At 53.8% G+C, this 24,323-nt stretch overlaps 1 protein-coding gene across 1 annotated transcript; it reads right to left on the bottom strand.

Annotated features, from left to right (window-relative positions):
* Window positions 1-1,494: 1,494 nt before the first annotated feature.
* Window positions 1,495-14,233, bottom strand: CCN5 (cellular communication network factor 5). The gene is made up of 5 exons (XM_012780700.3): window positions 13,951-14,233; window positions 13,683-13,797; window positions 9,820-10,036; window positions 4,580-4,837; window positions 1,495-2,450 (listed from the first exon to the last, which is right to left on the bottom strand). Exons 2-5 carry the CDS (start codon window positions 13,740-13,742, stop codon window positions 2,230-2,232), a joined length of 756 nt encoding a protein of 251 aa, XP_012636154.1. The 5' UTR covers window positions 13,743-13,797; window positions 13,951-14,233; the 3' UTR covers window positions 1,495-2,229.
* Window positions 14,234-24,323: the final 10,090 nt, after the last annotated feature.

Raw genomic sequence — 24,323 nt, 5'->3', positions numbered from 1 at the left:
CACCCAAGTCTCAGTGTACTCATCTCTAAGATGGGAACAGCGGTAGCTGGTTCCTGTAGGGGTGTCCCAAGGACGACACACGGTAGTGTGGCTAGAGCTCTGGGCAGAGAGAGCCTTCCCTGCAGGAACCGGCTGATGCGTGTTCCTGGCGCTCGTCCTCACTCCCGCTGCTCATCGGGATGTGACCGGAACTTTTCCTGGCGCTGAGTTGAGAGTTCACTCGCAGAGCCAGGCCCGCCGAAATCCACTGCCTGGGAGAGATTCTAAAGCCAGGCTCGAGGGTCAGATAGCCTCCGTTTGGATGAAAATCCCCCACCTCCCCCCGCAGACCATCCTTCAGGGGTCCTCAGACTTTTTAAACAGGGGGCCAGTTCACTGTCCCTCAGACCATTGGAGGGCCGGACTATAGTTTAAAAAAAAAAACTATGAACCAATTCCCGTGCACACTGCACATATCTGGTTTTGAAGTAAAAAAACAAACAGGCAAAAACACCCGCATGTGGCCCGCGGGCCGTAGTTGGAGGACGCCTGCTTTGGGCAGGTCCCCGGAGTCGGTTATCTCTGCCGTGGGGTGGTACGTGAAGCGAGCATGAGGGCGGGCAGCACGTGCCCTCCTGACCAGCGGCCACACCTGGGGGGTGGAATTTAAATCGCCCCGTTCCCAGCGCCCTCCTGCCCCTCGGCCCCCAGCTCCCTTGCCTTGCTCCTTCCCAGTAGCTTTGCCTAATGGGAGGCACAACCAGAAACGGGGACAGAAGAGGGACGAGCCGGGGTACGGGTCCCCATCTCGGTCTACTTGTTAGGTCTGCAAGGCTGCGTCCCCTCGGCAGCTCCAGCTCCCAGCAGAGGGCCTGTGGTTCCAGGTTCCATCTTCTGCCTGCGGGCGCCAGTGTCGGGGCTCTGCCCCCTTCCGCCCCAGCCTGGCACTGACTTTCCCTCTTGCCTTTCACAGTCCCCTATCTGGCCTCTCAGCTGGGTAACTACGTTCCTGTCCCCTCGTTACATCCCTTCTTTTCTATTATGCTGAGTGAGAGAAGTCATTCGTTGGAGAGTTCCTACTATTAATACATGGCTCCATGTCAGCGAAGCTCAAGGACAGGAAAACTCATCTTTGGTGACAGAAATCAGAACAGTGGTTGCCTTGGGGAGAGGAGAGGGTAACCAGGAAGTGGCCAGAGGGACACTCTGAGATGATGGGAATGTTTTATACCTTGGTCGAGGTGTTGGTCACCTGACTGTGTACATTTGCCAAGCCTCGTTAAGCCACATGCGTAACACCTGTGTATTTAACTGTGTGTAAATCATACCTCAGTAAAATCGGTTTAATAAGTAGAAATCCCTGTTTAAATGCTGAGTGTTTTTCTAATTTCCTGGGATGGAAACACAGTTTTAATTTTTAAACAAACACAGGTAGACCGTAGAGGAGGATGTAAAATGTATGTGTTTCGATTTCTTTTTTTCTTTCTATAAACAATGAAACACGAGACCTCAAACAGCATTTCACACTTGGGTTGGTTTATTTCAGGCTGTGTCCCCCAGTCCCTGGGAGGTGGCCTTCATGCCCGTGCAAAGCGTGTGGGGCTCAGTGCCCGGCACACGGGAGGTGTGCAGGAAAGGTTAATTTTTACTAATACAAATTGGGTTCCATGGATCACTGGAAAGCCTGCTTTTCTGACTTTCTTCAAGACCCTGTGATTCACCTGGCAGGGTTCACAAAGAATTCAGCTCTCTGAGCTCTGTCCCGGGTGGCAGGGCGTCCCCAGGCAGCAGGAGCCTGACACACAAGTTCACGCACAAGTTCAGGGACCATTTTACAAAACTCCAGGAAAGGAAGCAAGAGATTCAGAATATCTGTGTGCCCCTTCTTCGCTACACCCCCATAAAAGTGGCCAGCCCAGCCCAGCCCTGCTGCAGTGTCGTTGCAAGGGAGTGGTTGTGTCCATCTCCTGCCCAGGGGAGGTGGCAGAGAAAGCTCGCCATGTGCATGTTTGATACAGGCTGAGTCTAGGCTGAGAATAGACTGGAAGACCCTGGAAAGCTTGCCCAGCCTCCCAGGCTGTGAGTTAGGAAGCGGGACTAGGTCATGCACCCCCCCGCTGTATCTCAGGGTCTGGCGGGACCAGGTGGCTTGTGAATATTCTTGTCCCCCTGGCCCTGGATGGTGGACCCAAGCTCACAGAGCCGCCTGCTGGGGATGGTGGGCATGGCGTCTCCGTTCCCAGCCAGGCTCTAGAAGGCTCTGCGCAGTGTTCCGAGGGCCCTGGAAGGCGGGCAGGGCCTGAGCAGGCAGGGGCGGCGCTGGAACTCCAGTATGCAGAGTCTGTTCTGGTTGGACACCCGGGTGGAGATGCCCAGCCCACAGCTGGTCGAGCAGGGGCCCCAGGGCGTGCTCCAGTCCGGGCAGCGGTTGCCAGAGGGTGGGGCAGGGACAAGGCCAGAAAACTGGGGTCCTGGGGGAAGAACAAGGAGTCAGCACTGTGAGGTCACAGCTTGGCAGCCAAAGCGACCTACCTGCCGATGGCCACAGTGATGTACCAAGGTACTTACCCTCTCTGGACCTGTTTCTTCTTATGTAAATTTCCTAACAGTTGCTTGTTGGGATGGAATAAAAGGATGGGTGTGAACTTGTAAGCTCCCTGTAAACAGTAGTTATTAGCCAACTAGGACAGTGCGGGTCTGGATGGCTCCCCAGTAAACATTAGGGCTTTCTCCTTCTGTAACCCCCTGGCATCTTTGATAATAAGTCACATCGCCCGGGCAGGAGGGGCCCAGCATGTATACTGGTGCCAGGTGCCCAGGGCCAGGATGCTAAAGATGCCAAGACTCCTGTGACCGTGGTCTAGCTTTTCCTCCTCCCCAAGCCTCCTCCTTCTCCATTAATATTTTGATGTCCTTCCTTCCAGTCCTATGCCAGTGGTTCTCAACCAAGGCTGATTTTGCTCCCCACAGGGGACGTTTGTCAATATCCAGAGACGTTTTCTGGTTGTCACAGTTGGAGGGGCGGTGGCTGCTGGCATCCAGTGGGTAGAGGCCAGGGGTGCTGCTAAACATCCCTCCTCAAGAATGACTCGCCCCGAATGTCCCTTGTGCTGAGGTTGAGAAACACGTGTGTTCCTCGGCACGTGTGCGCATACACGCACACACGCACACACGCGTGGAGACCGCATTGGACACGCGGATTCTTGTCCTGCTTTTGACACACGATGCGAGCTTGCCGGCGCTGTGCTACGCGTTGGAATGGATGTCTCCTGTCCCGTCACCGGGACGGGCCGCCACTGATGCAGTGCCGCGTGCCGTGTGTGCTGTGCCTGCTTTCCTCGTCCTGCCTGCTTTCCTGTAGTCCTCACGGCAATGCTATGAGGCGGCTGCTGTTATTATCCCCACTTAACCGTTCTAGAAATCGAGACCCAGAAAAGTGAGGCAATTTTCTCAGAGTCGCAGAGCCAGGAGGAGGCGGGGCCGGTGGGGGCTCCACGCATCTAACCCGCCCCGCCCTGCGGCCTCCGCGGGTGGCGGCGGCAGGTGGCGGCGGCATGCACGGAACCAGTCTTCTCTTTCTGTTGCCCTTTTTTATAAAGTCACAGCTATGTAATAGTAACTTTTGAAAAAGCAACCTAGCAACAACAAGTCTCTAAAACTGAAGCGTTTATGGCGGGGGTAACTGTCTTTTGTCCCTCTCTGCCCACCCCCAGGCCCATGTTCCAGAGAAAACTGCCTTGCCTAGCTCAGCTTTGAGTCCTTTTCTTATAAACCCAAATAATAATAAATAAATAATATATATTATTGATATATATTATTGATATACTATAAACATACTAATATGTTATCGTATACACAACATACTATACAAACATAGTAAAACATACTATACAAACATACTAATATATTTCATCACAGTGTACCTCGATCACATTATATACTATTACATCTCTGCTAGGAAATGTGAGAATTTGGCTCAAGTATCCTAATCCTCCTTTCCCCTCCCCACGCTGCCGCCTAGTTTTAATTTTTCATTATTTATGATTTTAAATTACATATTTTTTTCCTTTTTTTTTTTTGAGACAGAGTCTAATTGTGTTCCCTGAGCTAGAGTGCCGCGATGTCAGCCTAGCTCACAGCAACCCCAAACTCCTGGGCTCAAGCAATCCTCCTGCCTCAGCCTCCCGAGTAGCTGGGACAACAGGCATGCGCCACCATGCCCGGCTAATTTTTTCTATATATATTTAGTTGGCCAATTAATTTCTTTCTATTTTTTTAGTAGAGACTGGGTCTCACTCTTGCTCAGGCTGGTTTTGAACTCCTGACCTCGAGCGATCTACTCGCCTTTGCCTCCCAGAGTGCTAGGATTACAGGCATGAGCCACCTTGCCAGGCCTAAATTACATATTTAAATGGCTGCTTCTTGCTTTGCCACTTTTAAAGAGACCTGGTGACTCTTTACTCCTGTTGCCTGCATCTCTCTTCAGCCACCGCCCACCCCCACTTCTGATGTGCCCGGAGTCCTGGCACCTAAGAAGAGCCCTCCCCTGCCAGCCCCCTGGCCCACGGTGCCCCTGGGCAGGGGCCAGCCCTGCACTCACCTTGGGCCGGAAGGGGCCGGATCTGCAGCTCAGAGTCCCCGAGGCACACCCACTCGGGGCAGCACTTTCCGGGGACCTCCACCCTCCGGGGGTAAGGGCAGTCCCAGCTGGGCAGCCGGATTTCCTCGCTGCACAGCGGCACGCAGGTGGCGCCGCCGTCCTCACAGCGGCAGAGGGTCTTGCAGTGGGGCTGGAAGGTCTCCCCGTCCTGGTACCTGCGGCCATTCACCAGGCAGCTCCCGTCGTCCTCCTCTCCCCCTGCGGACGAGAGACCCAGCACTGGCCCCCCAGCCCTGCACGCTCGCTTTGCAGAGCCGGCCGTGCCTTTACAGCACCTGAGCCCCGCCTGGAGCTCTGGCCCAGCGACCTGCAACACCCGCCTCTCCACCACCAGCCCGCCCGGCGTGGCATCCTGGATCCTGGCACCCGGGGTTTGCAGGAAGACTGGCCTGGCTTGAGCCCCTGCTCTGCCCCCTCTTAGCTGTGAACCTTGGCCAAGTGATCTCACTTCTTCTTGCCCCAGTTTCCTCATCCGCAAAATGGGATATAATGGTACTTATTTCACGGAGTGGTATAGATGAAATGAAATGATATATGCCATGACCCCAACGTAAAGGAGACCTTGAATATGTAGTCCTAACTACTCTGTTATCATTAGTATAGTTATGATATATTAATAATAGTTACCTATTATATACACCCTGAGATTCATGCAACAAACTCACTGTCCACCTGCTGTGTTGTAGTCATCTTCCAGGTCAGGGCTTAACTTGCAGGCTGTGTGACTTTGGGTCAGTTACTTAACTTCTCTGAGTGGCCTGAGCAATAGCAATGATGAGAACAGTAATTTTTGCACCTTTGGGTTACACAGGGTAATGTGTACAGAGATAGCATCTAGCACAGTGCACAACATGTAGTAGGTTCTTGGGGACACTCAGAACCTACTACACTCAGAACCTACTTGGGGACACTCGGAATGAAGCCCTCAGGATATGGGGTTATTCCCACTTCCTCCCCTGGACTTGAACTCCATGAGGGCTGGGGCTGAGTGTATTAATCCTGGCACCCATCGGGCTGGCTCAGAGCCTGGATGGGACACAAAGAACCTCAGGATATGCCCTTTGAGTGCTGGCACAAGGCTCAGCACAGGACAGACACTGATAAAACAGTTCTGGCTCCTTCTAATTCCAGAGATATTTACCGTGCCCTTCCTGTATGCCAGCCACTGCGCTCCTAGACAGGAATAAGAAAGTTCATACTGAGAATGACTCGTGGGCTAGTGGGGAGACAGGTGTGAAAGTCACCACCTCCAAGACAGGGTGAAACAAGAGCCCCGGAGAGGTGCCCGTGAGCTGTTCTGGAAGGCAGACAAAGGAGCAAGGTGTGTGTTTGCAGGCAGGAGGGAGAAGTTCTCGGGGACCTGGGTGGCAGTTGGGCTGGGCTGGGGAAGGGACTCATTGGCAAGCAGGTTCTCCCAGGTCTTCTGGGAAAAACCTCAAATAGGTCTATGCACACGCAGGGGTTTGGAACCGCACGTACTAGGGTTCAAACCCTAGCTCCTGCTGGCCAGCTGTGGAGCCTGGGGCAAGTGACCTCACCTCTCTGAGCCTCAGTACCCTGCTCCCGGGCTTGCTGGAGGGTTACACGAGCTGGCGTACTTAAAGCATTCTGCCCCAGCCTGGCACAGAGCAGCTGCTCAGCAGACGGGAGTGGGCCACGCTCATTCTCCGGGCAGGACAGGACCGGCGTCAGCTCTCTCTCCCGGCTCTCTCCAGACCACAGCTCTTGGGCTCCGAATCCCTGACCTTTCTGGCCGGGATCATGTGGCTGCCAGTTTTCTAGAAACCGCAGGGGCAGCTGCACCCTCATCCCCACCCCTGGCCTGGCCGAGCCCAAGTCTCCCAGCCTGACTCCGGTGCCGCCGCCCTGGGGCCTCCGGGTCGCTGGGCCGACCCGGTAAACAGAGGGCTTGTTTAGGGAAATCGGCCAGAGCAGGGGTCGCTTTAGCAAGGTTTCCGGGCACCTCCGCTGGGGGCCGCAGCTCAGAGCTGGCTGGGGCTGGAGGCGGCAGTCCTGGTCCCTGGGCTGCCACTCTGCCCGCCAGGGTGTGCACGTCCCACACACCACGAAGCACCTCGTGCTGCCCTGTTCTCCCAGTGCCACACGTGCGGCCGCCCACACCCTGCTCCTCCTTTCAGCCCCTGCGATGTTCCTGCCGCCATCAACCTCCCCAAACACTGCCTTCCTCTGGTTCCCACAGCCCGACCCAGGCTCAGAGCACAGTCTTGTCACCTGGCAATTTCTGTGTTCTTCTTGCTCTCTTGGAGTCCTTTGCAGGGGCAGGAACAACAGTATTGTTATTATTATTATTTTTACCTTCAGCCACTTGCACACTGTGTGACCTTGGGCAGATGACTTAACCTCTCTGAGCCCAGTTTCCTTGTCTGCAAAATAGGGCTAATAATAGGACCCGCCTCAACGTGAAGGATAACACGAAATCACATACATCAAGGACTTGCTCACGGTACGTGCTCAATCAATGGTTCCTGGTACTGCTAGCCCCACTAGCGCCATGGTTATTATTTATTTGACAAATATTTGCCTGTGGCCCGGGCACTGCTGTAGGTACTTGTGATATAGCCACGAATAAAACGGGCAAAACATCCTAGCTTTCACCCTAGTGGAAATAAACATCATAAACAAGTAGGTTTATTATGTCAGCTGGTGGTGAGTGCTAGAAAAATAAAGGGAGGTTAAGGAGTAGGGGAGGGGTTTAAGTATGGTGATCTGGGACGGCCTCGCTGAGAAGTGATGCTTGAATAAAGAGTAGAGATGAAGGAACTTGCTCAGCAGATAGCTGTGGGGAAAGAATGGTGGTGGGGGAAGAGGCGGTGCAAAGGCCCTGTGGCAGGAGTGTGCCTGTTGTATTTCAGGAATGGTGAGGAGGTCAGTGAGGCCGGAGCAGAGAAAGGGAGGAAGAGGAAACAGGAGCAGGATCCCTTGGTGCCTGGCAGGCCACTGTGGGGACTTTGGCTTTTACTCGGAGGAGAAGGGAAGCCACTGGAGGGGCCAGGGCAGAGGAGGGTGTGCTCCGAGCCCTCTGCCCGCTGTGTTGCGAATAGACCGGGGCGAGGACAGAGGAAGGAGACAATTGCGGGGCTGCTGCGAAGTCCCGGCAAAGGACGACAGGGTGGTGGCCGTGCAGGGCTGAGAGGTGTCGGATGCTGGGAATGCCGTGGAGAGGCTGCAGGTGAAGAGTGAGTGAGAGGGGCGTGAGAAGGAGAAAGACATCGAGAATGACCCCAGGGTGCTGGGCCTGAGCCGTGGGGAGGACGGAGACGCCGGGGAAGCTGCGGGTTTGGGGGACAGGAGGCGGGAGCTCAGCGGGGGACGTGCTGTTGGCAGGGTCGTGAATGCTGCTCTCCAGCCCCAGCCTAGAAACTCGGTTCAAACTCACTTCAAACATTCCTGAGCACCCACCGTGTTGCCAGACCAGGCTTGGAAGCTGCAGGAAGGACCAGGGACCCAGTAAATCCTTGGCCTGCAGGTGTTTGAAGTCTGAATTAAGATGGAATAAGAAAGCTCCTTTAAAAAAGTTATTGGCAACAACAGCCACTATGTAATAATCACATGCCGTGTGTTAGGCAGTTGAGGTCATGGAGCCTAAGGTCATGGAGCCACCTCCCTGAGTTCAAATTGCTGCTCTGCCACTTATGCGCTGTGTGGCCTTGGGCAAGTTGCTTAACCTCTCTGTGCCCCTTATTTCCATTTATAAAATAAGGATAACATTGGTACCAACCCCATATGGTGGTTGTGAGATAAAACGAGTTGATATTCCTGAAGCCCTCAGTGCCTGGCATACGGTAAGGGCTATGGAAGTGTTCAATAAATAAACTCTGGCAAGTGCTGTTTACGCGTGTCATGGAGAATTTAAATAACAGTCTCTGAAGCTAAGTATTACTTATCTCGTTTTTTTTTCTTTAGGTACATTTTCGTGAGCAATCACTGTGAGTTTGTATGACAAATCATCCCTTTCTCCTTCCAATATGCCCCAATCAAATAAATCACGTAACAAGGATTTACTACTGATAACGTTTGGTCTATAAGTTTTCTTGTTTTTTGAACGAGGCTTTTCCTATTGATGGAGCCATTGTCAATGATTCATGAACCTCTCGCTCTGTCTCGCTCTTGTCCTTATTTTTGTTACAGTGACATGCACATAGATGAAAGAATTAAATAGTTCTACAAGGCTTATTATTATTATTATTTTTAAAAAAAGGAACGACCAAATGCTTACCTCTTTCTAGTTCTCTAAAGCAATGGTTCTTAACTGGGAGTTTTGCTCCCTGAGGACATTTGGCAATGTCTAAAGACACACTGTCACCACTGGGCCAGGGGGTGGGGCGAGGGTTGTTGCTGGCATCTAGTGGGTGGGGTTCAGGGTGCCGCTCAGTCTCCTATTACACACAGGACAGCTCCCCACCCCCAGCGAAGAATTGCCTGGCCCCAGATGTCACTAGAGCAAGCTGCCAAACCATGCCCGAAAGCGTCAGAGGATACCACAGCCTGGAAGAGTGGTGAGAAATGTAACATGTTCAAGTTCCCTGGTAAATAGCAAACCCAAGATTCAAACTGGTCTGAGGGCTCCCACTCCGGGAGGAAGATGGAATGGAAAGTTCCTTTACAGCCTGTCAGATCAGGTCCCAAGCTGTGCGACGTGAGGCATGTCAGTTAATACCACTGAGCCTCAGTTTCCTCACTTGTAAAATGGGTCTGAAAGTACTTACTGCCGTCGGATCATTGTGGGGATGATGTGACTTGTGTAGTGTGCGCTTAGCACAGTGCCGGACACGTATTACGCCCTAAATAAGGGGTTGCACTTTTATTTTCCCCAAAGTGTTGTGAGGATCCTGAGAAGGGGTTGGTGGCTTCCAGTTGGAAGAATCTGGGAGGGCTTCTCAGGGGAGGTGTTTGAGCTTGGCTTTGGAAGTTGGCAATGATTTGGACAGGTGGGGACAGGAGGAGGGGGTCCAGGTGGCAGGCATGATCCGAACAAAGACCAAGAGGGGGGAAGTAAGCAGTGGGCCTGGGAGAACCTCGGCCGCCAGGTTTGGCTGGAATGGACGGTGTGCCTGAAGAGGGTGGATGGAGGGAGAGAGAGGAGGGTTGCCCTTCGATTCAGGACCCCATGGCCTTGACCTCCCGCACACACCCTCCATGGGCCCCGCAAACCTGCTTACAGAGGCAAACGTCCCCCTGGCCGCCGGGGCCCACCCCGGGCTTGCAGCCCAGGCCCTTGCTGTCGTCGCACACGTGGAGGCGGTCGCAGGGCTCCCCCAGCTGCCGTGCGCACACCCGGCAGCAGCCACAGCCGTCCAGCACCAGGGGCACCCCCGGGGGGCATGGGGGCGGTCGCCAGGGGCAGTCGCACCGTGCCGGGCACGGCTGGGCACACGCCTGGAGAGACAGAGACCTCACTGAGCCGCGGGCTTTGGAGGTGGACAGTGAGACCCTCACAACTGGCCACCTCCCTGCCAGGCTGGGAGGTGTGGGGTTCACACCTTGGCCTGGCCCTGAACCCTGGCAGCCCCGTGGCACTCCCTGAGAGGCGGTATGGCATTGTGACCAAGAGCAAAGACTGTGGACAGGAGTTCCAATTCTAACTCGGCCCTTATTAGCTGAGTGACCTTGGGGAAGTTACTTAAGCTCTCGGAGCCTCAGTTTCATCAACTATAAAATGGGAGCAATAGTAGAATCTCCCTCAGAGCACTGTTTTGAGGAGCACATGAACTGGCGCACACCACACCCTCAGCCCAGGGCCTGGCATGCAGTAGGTGCTCAATGCATTGAGCCCTGGTGACCATCACAGTTAATCACAATGAGGGGCTCAGCTCCTGCCTGCTAGAAGGTGACGGAAGGGCAGAAGCAACAAGGATGGAAGCGCAGGGCATGGCACGTTTTCCAGCATGCGGGTGCTTATCTTGAGGACTGAGTACGTGGAACAGTACCATGGGTGTGTCTGGTCTTTGGAGCAATCCAAACATGTCTCCAAACCCTGCATGTGCCAGAAAACTTGGTGAAATACGAACATCCAGACCCCTCTGGCACTTACCAAATCAGAAGTCCCAAAGGCAGGGCCCTGGAATCTGTATTTTTAACAAGCTGGGGGGGGGCTTCTGAAGCTTTAAATTCATTTGGGGTTCGGCACTTCCGCACCCCCCCATGCCAGGCACAGATGGGGCCACCGAGCTCCAGAGAGAGGAAGGGACTTGCCAAAGTCAGCTCGCTGGCTGCAGAGCTGGGAGCAGTCCCAGGTCCTGCTTCCCTGGTGAGGGCCCAGGGGCGCTGGGCGGGGTTCACTTTCTCCAAAACAGGGAAAAGCCTGAGCCAGGGACCACCCCCCAGAGGCAGGGCCAAGGTGTCAACCCAGGTGACCCACCTGCCCCTCGCACACAGGTCCAGGAAACAAGCAAACCCCAAATCGGTCGCTGTGGGCTCCTTGCTTGTCCCTTTGGGGCTGGGGACCAAAGGGTGGCTGTAATTCCCTGTAACACCCAGTGGCCCGTGGGAGACAATTTCTAGTTCAGCAGGACCCTCAGGGAGCTAGAGGGTTTAACTGGAGGAAGGAGATACACACTTTAGGAAGGTGATATTAGTGACCTCGGGTCTCCCGTGTGTCCTCAAAGCAGGCAACGACCCCTTTGCCCTTAGCCCCCGCCCCGCCCCCACCCCAGCACGCGCCCCACCCCCCAAAGTCCCGCGAACCCGCTTCCAGTTGCCTGCAGCTCCCGCCCCGGCCGCCAGGGGCCGCCCTGAACGGGCCGACCCGCCTCCCGGCGCACGGGGTAGCTGGGGGGGTGTGTGGCCTCGCGGGGACCAGGGCCCATCTCTGCAGGATCTGCAGGTTCTAGGAGACGGCCCAGCCTCGCCCTCAGGTGTGGCTAGACTAGCGCGGCAACCTTGCCGGGGATCTTGCTAGAAATGCGGCCTCTAAGGCCCGCAGATCTAGAGGGGCTGAGAAGAGACAGGCTGACTTTGGGGTTTCCTTCAAACCAGAGGCTCGGCGCCCTGCGTTTGTGAGCAGTGGGGGACTCCGACCAGACCTGGCTCTCGGGTCCCTGTCACCTGAAAACAGGGACGCCAGGAAATAGGCCTTCTGCTGCGACCTGGGTCCCTGCCGTGAGCGCCCTCTGCCCGGCAAGCTTGGCAGGGGCTGGACTCTGCCGGGTCCCCAGGGCGCCCACCCCCCAGAGGCTATTAGTGATATCCGCGACTGTAGCTGTCAGTTGTCACGTGTCACACCACGCCTGTGCCATGTGCCAAGTGCTGTTGTCTCATTTAACCCTTCCGTGTGAGGGACCAGCCTTATGCCCATTGTAAAGATTTGCAAACTGATACTCAAAGCCATGTAGTAACACAGCCAGTAAGCGGTGGAGCCAGGATTAGAATCCACATTCATGTGAATCCAAGGCCCAAGCTCAAGTTGTCCTGTCCACACCCGGGCTTCCCCGGAGCTTAGCTGCGGTGGCCAGGGAGAGGCTCAGTGGCGAAGCTCTGGGCCTGGAGTTTCCTGGGCAAGCGTTGAGATCCAAGTTCTACCACCGACTTGCTACGTGACTTTGAACACACGGCCTCACTGCTTGTGGCGTGGTGGCGGTGCCCAGCTTCTCCTCTGCAACACGAAGCGTGCGCCGCCCAGCTCCGAGTGGAGCTCCTGGCCAGCTGTTGGATCAACCTGACTTTGCTCATTTCCAGGGGTCTGCCTCCTGCCCTGCCCCCAGCCCTGAGCCCAGGATCCCGCAGCCTGCCTGGAAGACTTGCAGCTCTCTCTCTGTGGGTTGCTGTGGCTCCCGTGCCGGCCGTGACTCAGCCCGTGTTCCTGCGCAGGACGCTGCCTGGCTTCCTGGGACCAGGGCTGGGGGGTCCCCTTGGTCTCTCCCCGTGGTAAGTCTAGGGAAGCTTTATATTGGCCTTTCATGATCCCAGGCCCCTTCTCCCTCCCAGGACCCCAAGTCCCCTGCTCCAGCTACCCAAGCCACCCAGCCTGCATCACGTCCTGCCCGTCCCCTTTGAGAGAACAAACAGTGGAACCCGGTGCCAGCGGCGTTCTCGGCTTTCCCTGGCCCGATTGCCTGTGGACAGGAGAGAGAAACTCCTGCCTGTGCTCCTCAAATACAGTGAGGTCATGGGCATGGTGAGGCCAATCCGTGGTTCCTGGAAGGAACTCAGCATTTGCTGCGGGGATGACACAGCTCGGTAGCTGTGGCCCTGGTGCAGGTTAGGGCTGGGAAGGTGCAGACTGGAGTCCCTCTCCCATATACACACCCATGTGTATCGTGGGCTCTGCCACGCCTCTTCTCTATTGCACTGATGTTTCTTTGCTGTGTGGCTTTGGGAGAGTTGCTTACCCTCTCTGAGCCTCACTTGACTGAAAACTGAAGATGATAATTCATTATATGGTTGTTGTGCATGTTAGGCGAGGTGAACATCCCACATGCCCTTTGATAAATGTCCCATGCATCACTGGGGGAGAAGACTATTACCGCATTGGGGTGTCCTGTATCCCTGTAGCCAGGGTCAGCGGGGCACTCACTGCCTGAGGACCCCACAGCATTAATACCCTTGCAGAGCGAACTTTCCAGTGAGTGAGACACCACTCAAACATCCATCCGAACCCTGGCCCAGAGTTAGGCAGTGCACGTCATGGCTTAAATGCCCCCATTTATGACGGGGATACCCGCCCCTGCTTTGTAGAGGGGTGTGGGGATGGGTAATCGTCATTAAAATCCTCTTCTGAACATTTACCGCATGCCAGGGCCTGGCTAAGCATTTTAGATGAGTTATCACGAATGATCGTCACGCAGGCCTCACGGACATTGTGCCCATTCAACTGAGGAAAAAACTGAGGCTCAGAGAAGGAAAGGGAGTGGCCTGAGGTCACACAGCAGGGCTGGCCAGAGGCAGCTCCCTGGCACCAGGGAGGGAAGCCTGGTTTGGGCACAGTGACCAGACTGTGCCCAGAGTGGGGCCCTGGAGGAATTCTGCCAGGGGGCCCCTGGCTGTGATTTTACACCCCTGCCCCCTCCGGCCCGGGCCCCCTTACCTTTGCGAGGAGGCAGAGGAGAGAGAAGGCCAGGAGGTGGGTCTGTGATGTGCCTCTCATGTCACTGTGTTCCCTGCAGAGCCAGCTTAGATTCTGGGAGGCAGGACCTGTGGGTCTTTATGTTCCGGCGGCTGTGAGGTCACTCCCAGGCACGCACACACACACACACACACACACACACACACGCACGCACACACGCACACACACTGGCCTTTCCATTCCTTGCTCCTCTCCCCATCCTCCTGGTCCCGGTGATGAGCCCATTTACCTGCAGGTGAGACAGTGGAGGCCACCACGGGGGGCCTGCCAGTGTGTGTGAAAGCCTGAGCCAGTGCCAGCGCCGGGAGCTGTGACAGCCTGGCAGGGCCTCTCCGACTCCTCCCAGCCCAAGAGGGCCTGAGCCCCCACCGCCGCCGTAGCCGCCCTGCCCCAGACCCCTGCCCGAGCCCAGAGGGGCTGTAGACGCCAGGAGCGCTCAGCAAACACCCCCTGTGCGGGGCTGACCCCAGGGGCTCCTCGGCCCCGTGGCCCAGGCTCTGGGCAGCCTCGGCTCAGCCTGCGGTTTCTGGCAAGAAGACTGGCAGCCACCCAGAGGTGGGTGTGACCCAGAGCAAAACCTCCCTGGGCGGCCTGCTTGCTCTTGGCAGTGAGGGGTCTCCCATGGCCTGCTCGCCGGCTCTGGAAGGTGGCCCGCAGTGGGCGAGCCAAGCAGGCTGGACCTACTGTGCGCAGCGCTTGCCTCCCACTGCGGGACGATCTGGTCCAGCCAGATGCATTTTGATTATTAATTCAGCCACCTCTGCGGCCCCCTCTGCAGGAGCAAGGGACACAGCACTGACCTAAGGACAGGGCCAGAGGGTGACAACAGTGGGAAGACAGGTGGAACTCCTGGGAATACCACGGAGGGTCCCTTGTTGAGACCAAAGGCGACGGACAGCTTTCTGAAGGAGGTTTCATTTCAGAGGAAAGAGAAAAGAGAGGGCGAGAGAGGGCGGAATGTTCCAGGCAGAGGGCACAGCACGTACAAACGCCTAGAGGTGGGACGCATAGCTGATAGCTGCCTACTCTGGGAGCCGAAGGTGCCTGGTAGGACCGCAGCTTTCCGCGCACAGGGAGTGTGATGTCGTGGACGGTAAGGCGCAGTCACACCACCAAGGTTTGGGGCCACCTGCAACTTTCCAGCCACTGGGGGTGGGGGATGGAAAGACATGGGCTTTGCCTGTAGAATTTGGCAAAGATAATTATAGAGGTGATGCCAAGGGGTGGCTGGGGAAGGCTTGGCCCCCCATCACCCCCACCAGTATCCCAAACCTCAAAGTGATGGAGCTGGACAGTAGAAGGTTCCAGAAGGGGCAGTTGGTAAGGAGCAAGACTGCAGGGTGTTCAGCATGGGGGAGACACCCTCCTGCTGCATGCAGCCCCCAGAGAAAGAGGCAATGGAGATGGAGGTTGAGGATGGAAATGTGGGATTTGATCATTTATGGAAGGAGGGAGTGGCCAGGGTGGGGGGGTCCAGAGACATGAGGGGAAAAGAGAAACAGAGTGAATTTCTGTTTTTTCTTAAAAACTGCTGATGTTTCGATCAGAGGCATGCCTAGGGTATTTTACAATCCAAATGGATCATTCTAAGCATCCCCCTCCTTCCTGCAGCAAAATTATTTTCAGTAATAATCATGAAATGAAACAAACATATTTCATGTATGAACTAAAATTTGCACTTACCAAGCAAAACCATTTCCCTTCACGGTTCACACTGTTTCACTCTTTTCAAAATTTTAAGCACAGGCCGGGCGCGGTGGCTCACGCCTGTAATCCTAGCACTCTGGGAGGCCGAGGCGGGCGGATTGTTCGAGGTCAGGAGTTCAAAACCAGCCTGAGCAAGAGCAAGACCCTTTCTCTACTATAAATAGAAAGAAATTAATTAGCCAACTAATATATATAGAAAAAATTAGCTGGGCATGGTGGCGCATGCCTGTAGTCCCAGCTACTCGAGAGGCTGAGGCAAGAGGATTGCTTGAGCCCAGGAGTTTGAGGTTGCTGTGAGCCAGGCTGACACCATGGCACTCACTCTAGCCTGGGCAACAAAGCGAGACTCTGTCTCAAAAAAAAAAATAAAAATTTAAGCACAAATCAAAACTCCAAGTAGTCATGCAAGATGACAAAATGGAAATCCTTACGTTGTTGTCTGTACCATCACTCTGCATTCGTTGTTTGTTCAGATCTACTGTTTAAATGCAGAAATACGGAATGCCAGACAGCGGAGGGATTCATGACGGTTAGGAACCTGCTCTCTCCATGACCGCGTGTCCCTATGTCCAAGTGTGCTGGGGGCAGCTGTGCTCCTGTAAGTTCTCCAAGCCAGCCTCTATGTAGACTGCGTTTATCAAAGGAGAAGAATTGAAATGTGCTCCTTTGAAACTTACATATATGTTATTAAAATTCAACATCTGTTTGGAACTTGGGCCAATAAATGATATTTTCAGGACAGAGAACATTATCACTGACATTACCTATATTTGCCACCACACGGTGACAGTCAAAAGCAGACTGCCTTCTCATCACTTTTATTTTATCTTTAACTTCTCTACCTGCTGCCCCTTATTGTCTGCACCCAGGGAAAATCACTCACCTTCCTGTCCTAGGTGGGCTGCTCGTCTTAGTAACAATTAAGTGATGGAGTATTGAGCACCCAGCAAGATCCAGCCCGTGTGCTAAGGACCGTTCATAAAATGTGTCATTTCTAATTTTCACAATCCATACCTCAACAAAAAGGTGGGGTTCAGAAAGGTTAAGTAACTTGCCTGAGGTCACACAGATGGAAAGCAGAGCCCGATTTTCAGCAGAGGTCCATATGACTCTAAAACATAAGATGCAGTTTTGTTGTTTTTATGTATTTTTGCTACTGCCCATAGAGCTCTGTGATACATATTTTTTAAATTGAGGGGTAACAAATACACAGAAAAGTGCTTAGGGCGAGGGGGGAATCGGCATTTATTGAAACCTTAAAATCTGTACCCCCTATAATATGCCAAAATAAAATAAATAAATAAATAAATAAAAAAAGAAAAGTGCTTAAAGTGAACCAGTATTAAATGTACTGCTTGATGACTCCTCATATCTATGCATGTACATGTATAATCATGTATGCACATGGACTTGTGTCTACATGTATAATCATGCGTGTTCATGATGAGGTATATACCCATGTAATCCACCACCCAGATCAAGCTACATTTCCAGAAGGTTCCTCGTGCCCCTTCCAAGACTCTGCCCCCCAGATACCTCCTATTCTGACTTCGTTTTTCCCTGAGAGGATCCATTTTAAACCCGCTCTTTCTCAGAGGCATGAAGGGAAATACCTGGAGAGATCAGGGGTGCGGCGGAGACGCGGAGACAGACACCCCGGTCGCAGCCATGCGAGTAGCAGAGGCCGCGTGGATTCTTTCTGGAACTTTCCTCTGCAATAACGGAGGCTGGGAGAGTGGGGAGGGGGCCCTGGCGCCTGGCCAGACCTGGAGCCCCGCGGGCGGCCTCACGGGCGTCAACGGGCGTCGGGGACGGAGCGCGAGGGACGGGGGACCGCCTTCCACCGGGAAAGATTCCGAGCGCACCCCGCCCACCCAGCTGGGCCCCAGAGCGACGTGAGGGTCCAGGGAGCCCTGCCCCCCAGTAAGGCCCCGGGTGAGCGCAGCAAAAGGAAACACAGGCTCCCAAGTCGAAAGGCCCCAGCTTCAAAGCCCGCTCCGCCACCGACTTGCAGGCCCGGGCCGGGCCGGGCCGGGGTGGGGTGGGGTGAGCCAGGCGCCTGCGCAGTTTGAGGAGGGCCTCACTCTCAGGCCCTGACCCAGGAGTGAGCGCCCAGGGCACTGAAGGGGTTCATGGAAGGAACTCACTCAGTGTTGGTTGACTGACTAAATGACAATTCCCTCTCCCAATGTATGAATCAGGGCAGATTAGGCCATGCTGCGGCCATAAACAAACTCCCACGTCTCAGTGGCTTAACCCAATGAAGATTTACTTGTTGCTCACAAGTAGTCAGCGCAGGTCCGGCGGGGCCCCCTCTTGGAGCCGCGTCTGCACCTCCTCCCTACCCAGTTGCGAGGCCCGAGGACCAACGGCCTCAGCATCACCTGGCTGCTTGTTGGAAAGGCCCCACCCCGCAATCAGATCTAAACTTTGATAAGACCCCCAGGTGATTCACATGCACAGGACAGCTTGTAAATCCCTGTTCTAGAGCAGTGGCCTCCAAGGTCACCTTGGCAGGGAAAGGGGATGGAGAAGTGACATCATCACTTCTGCTCATATTTCATTGGCCAGCACGAGTCACAGGGCCCCAACTCCACTGCAGCGGAGGCTGTCCTTGCTGGGCTGGCTGGATTCAGTGACAATAAAGTGATCGTGTATGGAGCACCCAGCAAGATCCAGCCTGTGTTAAGGACTGTCCACAAAAAGTGTCATTTCTAATTTTCTTATTAGAGAAATGCCGTCTTTCTGCGTGTGCCGCTGAAGAGAAACCAGAGTGAGAGACGGGTCATATTCTTTTTTATTTATTTATTTATTTATTTTTTTTCACACAAGACCCTCATGTCTAAGAGACGGGTAATATTCTTTGCCGCAGGTACCTTGGGATCTGGGATACCGACTTTTGCTTCACTTTTGCCTCAGTTTCTCCGTTTGTTAAAAAATAAATAAATAAATAAATAAAAGGCAGCCTGCATGTTCTTCCAGGCCCGGGCCAGGCCTCACATGTTAGGATCTAAGTGAATCTGAAAAGGGAAACTGAGGAAACACGTCGTGATCAGGACACAGCGTACGGAAACCGTGAAGTGTATCTGCAGCTGAAAAGGAGAAGCCGGCGTCAGCCATTTGCGGCTGGTCAGCTCCCTGGGTGCGCCCCTGCCTTTGCACCTGCGCGTTGCACCTGCGCTCCTGCACCTTGCGCCTGCGCCCTGGCCGTCCCGCGCCTGCTGCTGGGGAGGTGGGAGGCGGAGCTCGCAGGTGCGATTGGGGGACTGACCCAAGCAGGGCGGGAGTGAGTAGGCCGCACATCCTAGAGTGGGGGGTGACAACTGCACCGTGGCACCATCAACAGTCAGCTGCAAATCCCAACTCCGCCGCTCATTTGCTTTGTGGCTGTGCGTAAGTTCCTCCCCCTCTCTGGGCCTCAGTCTCCTCTCATAGAAACTGGGATCTGTGGCGGAGCCTGATCGATGCCCATTCATTGTCCTCCTTCCCTTCTTTCCTCAGTCACCAATCCCTGATTTTATTTGGGGCAGGCAGCAATGCACTCGGCTTTGCAGTTAGGTGTGGCCGTGGGACTAAGGAGCAGCAGGGAGATGTGAGCAGAAGTGCTGTGTGCCGATTCTGGGACGGCTCCTTGAAAGGAAGGACTCCTCTTTTGTCCCACCACTACCACTGCCTCCTTCCTGCTGCTTCTAGTCGGTAATGCGGATGTGATGGTGGAGTTTGGCAGCCACTGTGGGCCATGAGGGTACCTTGAAGATGGACTTTAAGAGCAGAGAAGATTGAAGGAGAAATAAAGAAGGAGCTCGGATCCCTGTTGACACTAGAGCTGCCATATATGCCCTGGACTCTACTTGTAGATTTCATTCACATGATTAAAAACATAATATGTGTATGTGTGTGTGTACACATAAATACACTATTTCATATATACACACCATTTTTATATTTATATACATATGTAATTTATATATACTCTCTCTATATACACACCTTCCTATTTAAGGCAACATTATTTGCAGTTTTTCTGGTTAGTCATTGCTGTTGTGAAAATGTTTTGATTTTTGTTGTTGACAGTGTATCTGGCAACATTGCTGAACTCTCTTATTTGCTCGAATATTTTGTCAGTTTATTTGGTTAGTTTTTCAAGGTAGATGATCACGCCACCTGCAGACAGTGACAGTTTTCTCTTCCCTTCCAATAATTACGCCTCTCATTTTCTTTCCTTGTAGCTTGAGGTTGGCCCTCCAGCACCAGGCATTAAACAGTAGCAGCAGTAACTCTCATTCCTGCCTCATTCCTGATCTTAAAAACATATATGTAAAGTTTTTCCACTAGGAATATTTTCTGTAGGCTTTGGGTATTAAAAATCCCTCCTAAATTAAGGAACTTCTCTTTTGCTCCAGTTTGATAAGAATTTTAAAAAATCATAAATACCTAAGGACCTTATCAAAAGCTTTTTCTGCACCAACTGACATAATCATACATCATGGATTTTCTGATGTTAATGATTTTCTGAGATAAACCCTTCCTGGTGGTGATGTATCATTATTTTAACTCTGCCAAATTCAGTAAGCAAATATTTTCTTTTGTGTTTTACCATTAATATTTTCACAAATGAAATGGCCTATAATTTCCTTTTTCTGTATTGTCTTATCTGGTTTATGTAACCAAGATAACACTTATAAAATAAGCTAGGTTGGCTACTTCTTTTTTTTGTTTGTTTGGGGATTTAAAAAAATTTTTTTAACAACTTGTGTAAGATAGAATTAATTATTTCTTAAAAGTTCAGCAGAACTTACTCATAACAGCATCTGGGAGCCAGATGTGGTGGCTCGCTCCTGTAGTTCCAGCACTTTGGGAGGCCGAGGTGGGAGGATCACTTGAGGCCAGGAGTTCAAAACCAGCCTGGGCAACACAGCAAGATCCCATCTCTACACAAATTAGCCAGGTGTGGTGGTGCGCACCTGTAGTCCTAGCTACCAGGAGGTTGAGGTGGGAGGATTGTTTGCGCTCAGGAATTCTAGGTTACAGTGAACTATGATCAGGTCACTGCACTCTAGCCTGGGCAACACAGCAAGATCCTATCTCTAAAATATAAAGTAAAAAAAAATAAATAAATCTGGGTCTTATTTTTGGAGAGTGGTAGGGCTCTGACAACCATTTCAGTTTCTATAATACTGATTGACCTACTGAAATGCTCTATTTCTTCTTGGGTCAATCTTTTGGCATTTTATACCTTTCCAGGAATTTCAGTTTTCAAAGTTATGAGCATATAGCTGTTCACAATAGTTTTTTTTTTTTACAATAGTTTTTTAAATTACTTTAAATCTCTCAGTCAGTGTTATTTCCCGTTTTTACTCCATATTTATTTTACCTCTTCGTCTCTCTTCCATCATGACCAATCTCTTCAGGAGTCTGTCTCCCATACTAATTTCATCTTAGAAACAGCTCTTGCTTCTGTTAATCTTTCACTATCTTCGTTTGTTTGTTCGCTAATTCATTGATTTATTTCCAGAGGCTTTTCTGGTCCACACAGCTGCACCTAATTTTGGCCCTTACGACACTGAGTTGTCTTCAGTAAGGTCACGTTTATCACGGAAGTCCACAGACCGGACCCAGCAGTGGCCCTGACTCACGTGGCCAGGCTCTTGCCCCCAAACTTGAGGCTCCATCTCTCCAGGACTGGCCGTATCCTCGCAGCCCCTGCCTCAGCCACGGTGGGAGGGGCGAAGGGGGAAGGGCGGCCTGCTCAGCCGGGCTGTGAGTGTCCCGCCCCCAGGACCTCCTCTATGGCCTCCTCTTGCCACACACCCCCCAGTTGGGGCTGGGATTCAGATCTCTGCTCCTGGCCCTGAGATCCCAGGTGCCACTTGGTGGCTCCCACTGGGGCGGCTGTGGGACTTGAATTCTTAGCATCATCTGAGCTGGCAAGGACCAGCGTGCAGGGACCGACACAGTCCCCAGCGAGGCCGGGGAGGGAACGTGCAGCTCACAGCACACGCACGTGACTGCCTCTGCACGCGGCTACCCACGCTGGTGCCAGCTGGGGGTTCCTGGCTGCAAAGTGTCCTCGTTTGTTGGGTGAGAGGGTTGGCATGGGGCCGGTGCCAAGTGTGCAGCTGGTGACGCTTGGCAAGGCTGCTAGAGGAGGTCATGATGGGGCACAGAAAGGGCTTTGGAAGTTGGCATGGGGGCTTATTTACAGGCTGAACGTGCCAGGGAACAGGCACTGAACCTGGCACGTGTTAGGTACGAGATACATATCTGTTGCATGAATGAATAAATGGCTGGGGAGACCCCAGCTCTAATCCCAGCCCCACTGCTGTGCATCCCTGGGCAAGTTCCCTGGCCTGAGTTTCCTCATCTGTAAAGGGGAGAGCAGTGAACTCCATCTTCTCTAGAGACTCTTGGCCCTGGGGGTCTATGTTTCTGTGCCTGAAAGCATTTCTGGGACAGCAGCAGCTCTGAATCGCAAAGAGGCTTGGAGGGAGGGCTCAGGAATGCAGAGTCCCAGAATGTCAGGGGTGACTCCTACAGACTCTCTGATGTCTCCCTCATTGCCAGAGTTCAGGAGAACCTATGGGGTTGGAGCCAGTTGCTCAGGAAGGCCAAGGCACCAGGACAGAGGTGGCTGTGCTCCTGGCCAGATGTCCCTGGGAGGAGGCAGGTAACAGGTTAGGATGTTCCGTCCCCATCCCAGAGCCCCTCCATCAGTCAGGATGCCCGGTCTCCAGAGACTTACCTCTCGCTGTCTGAGTCCCTGCAGGTGCCGTGGCCTAATCCATCCATATGTTTGTCTATCCATTCATCCATCATCTGTTCACCCAACTGCCCATCCATTTGTCCACCAACCCATCCATCCATCCATCCATCCATCCATCCATCCATCCATCCGTATATCCATCCATCTATCCATCCATCTATCCATCCATCCATCCATCCATCCATCCATCCATCCATCCATCCATGCATTCACTCAACAAACACTGAATGTAGTGTGCCATGTCCTACTATTAAATAAAGAATCAAAAGTAAGATCTCTGTCCATGTTGAACTCACAGACTAGAGGAGGTAGAGACAAGCGAAAGGATGATTTCCGCACAGTTTGTGGGAAACACCAGGTTCCAAGGGCAAAGAGATGGACCTAACCCAGCCTGGGAGGCCGAGGAGGCTCTGGAAGGCTTCCTGGAGGAGGTGACATCTGTGCTGACTCTTAAAGCCAGAGCAGGAGGCGGTGAACACAGAGGGGCAGGAGAGTCCAAAGGCCTGGAAGGTCACGAGAGCTGGGGCCATCTGGGGAGCTGTGAGCAGCTGAGTCTGGGTGAAGCCACCAGCCAGGTGGGAGGTGGGGTGAGACGTGGAGGGAGGGGCCCTGAGTTGGGGAGACATTTGTGATTTGGGGTGGGGATGGGGACCAAGGCCTTGGGCTCATCCAAGGACCATCCGGAGAGGTCGCAAAGCTCAGGGTCAGGTTGAACACCAGGTTCCTTCCTCCCCTCCTCTCCTGAGTGGCCTTGGGCAGCTCACCTGGCCTCTCTGGGCCTCAGTTCCCCCTCTGTGAGGTGACAGGCTTCCCTTCTAGCTTCCTGGGACCCTTCCAGCTCTGAGGGAGCCCTTGAGTCACTTGTGGTCAGCACGACCAATGCGGCGTGAGCATCTGCCCTGGCCGGGGGAAGGAGTGACTTGTTCCCGGCCTCGGCGTGTGTTAGGGGCAGGCGGGGCGCCAGCATGGGGGACCTCGGTTAGGAGCCACCCCCAAGGGGCTCCCAGTCATGGGATGACAGGACGTGCCGAGAAGGGAGTGAGTCACTGGCCAGTCATCAGCTTGGGCCCCAGGGTCCCCAGATGGGGGAGGGCCCTTCCCTGTGCACAGCCACCCCAGCTGCCTCCTCAAGACAGTGGACCGTTTGTGAGCATGAGCCTCACACCAAACTCGGAGATTGAAAACAGGCCTAAGAAAAATGGTTCAAGAGGAAGCAGATGGCGAGGCCTCAGTGGAAGCAGCCCCACGGCCCCCCAGGAGCCCCTCCAAGTCCAAGAGTCTAAACACCCTCATCCCTCGGGAGGGAAGACTGAGTCTGAGGCACAGGGACTGAGCCCGGGTCACACAGCACCTCTTTGGCTTCTCCGCTCCCTGGGCGCTGACTCCATCCTTCCCCTCCCGTAGGGTGGAGGATAAAGCAAGAGCCTCCTCCACTGCCCCCCGCAGGGCCCTGGACCGAAGCTGTGCCCCACCCCGGCACGGCCCCTGCAGGCTTAGCCTCCGTCCTGCAGGCTTAGCCTCCGTCCGTGGGCCTGTGTGTCCCGTCTGCCAGGCGAAGGGTGGCGAGAGGTTAGAGTCACTAGCGCTGTCCTAGGTGTCAGTCCTCACAGGGGCCCTCTAAGCCACACATCGTTATTCTCCTCATTTTACAAATGGGGAAACTGAGTCACCAGGAAGTTAAGTCGGTTGCCCAAGGTCACATGGGATTGGAACCCAGGTGGCTGGCCCCTGAGTCTGCACTCCCATCGCTGTGCCTCTTAGAAGACGTCCTGGAAGCACCTTCCGGTTCCTACTGCCTGGCGCTTCTACAGAAAGATGGAGATCGTTCCAAGTGGTGGGAGAGACTTGGCCATGTCCTGGCTCTGTCATTTACTCATTGTGAGACCTGGGGCCCAGTGGCATCTGGGACATGGCAGCCATTGTCATGACTGCTGTTCCTTTAGTGTCCACCCCTGCCCCGTGGCCCCCTGAAGCCACTCTCTTTGGGTCTCTTTGACCTTCCCTTGCATCCCTGAGCTGCCTCGGTCTGTCCCCAGGGGAAGCTGTTTCCCAACCCGCCAGGTCCTCAGAAAGGACCAACAGGCCAGGGTGTGGCCACACACTGTCCCTGGGGCGTAGCCCCCGTTCCACGC

The sequence above is a fragment of the Microcebus murinus genome, chromosome 16 (assembly GCF_040939455.1).
Source record: "Microcebus murinus isolate Inina chromosome 16, M.murinus_Inina_mat1.0, whole genome shotgun sequence".
Lineage (NCBI taxonomy): Eukaryota > Metazoa > Chordata > Mammalia > Primates > Cheirogaleidae > Microcebus > Microcebus murinus.
This window is presented reverse-complemented; position numbering and strand designations above follow the sequence as displayed.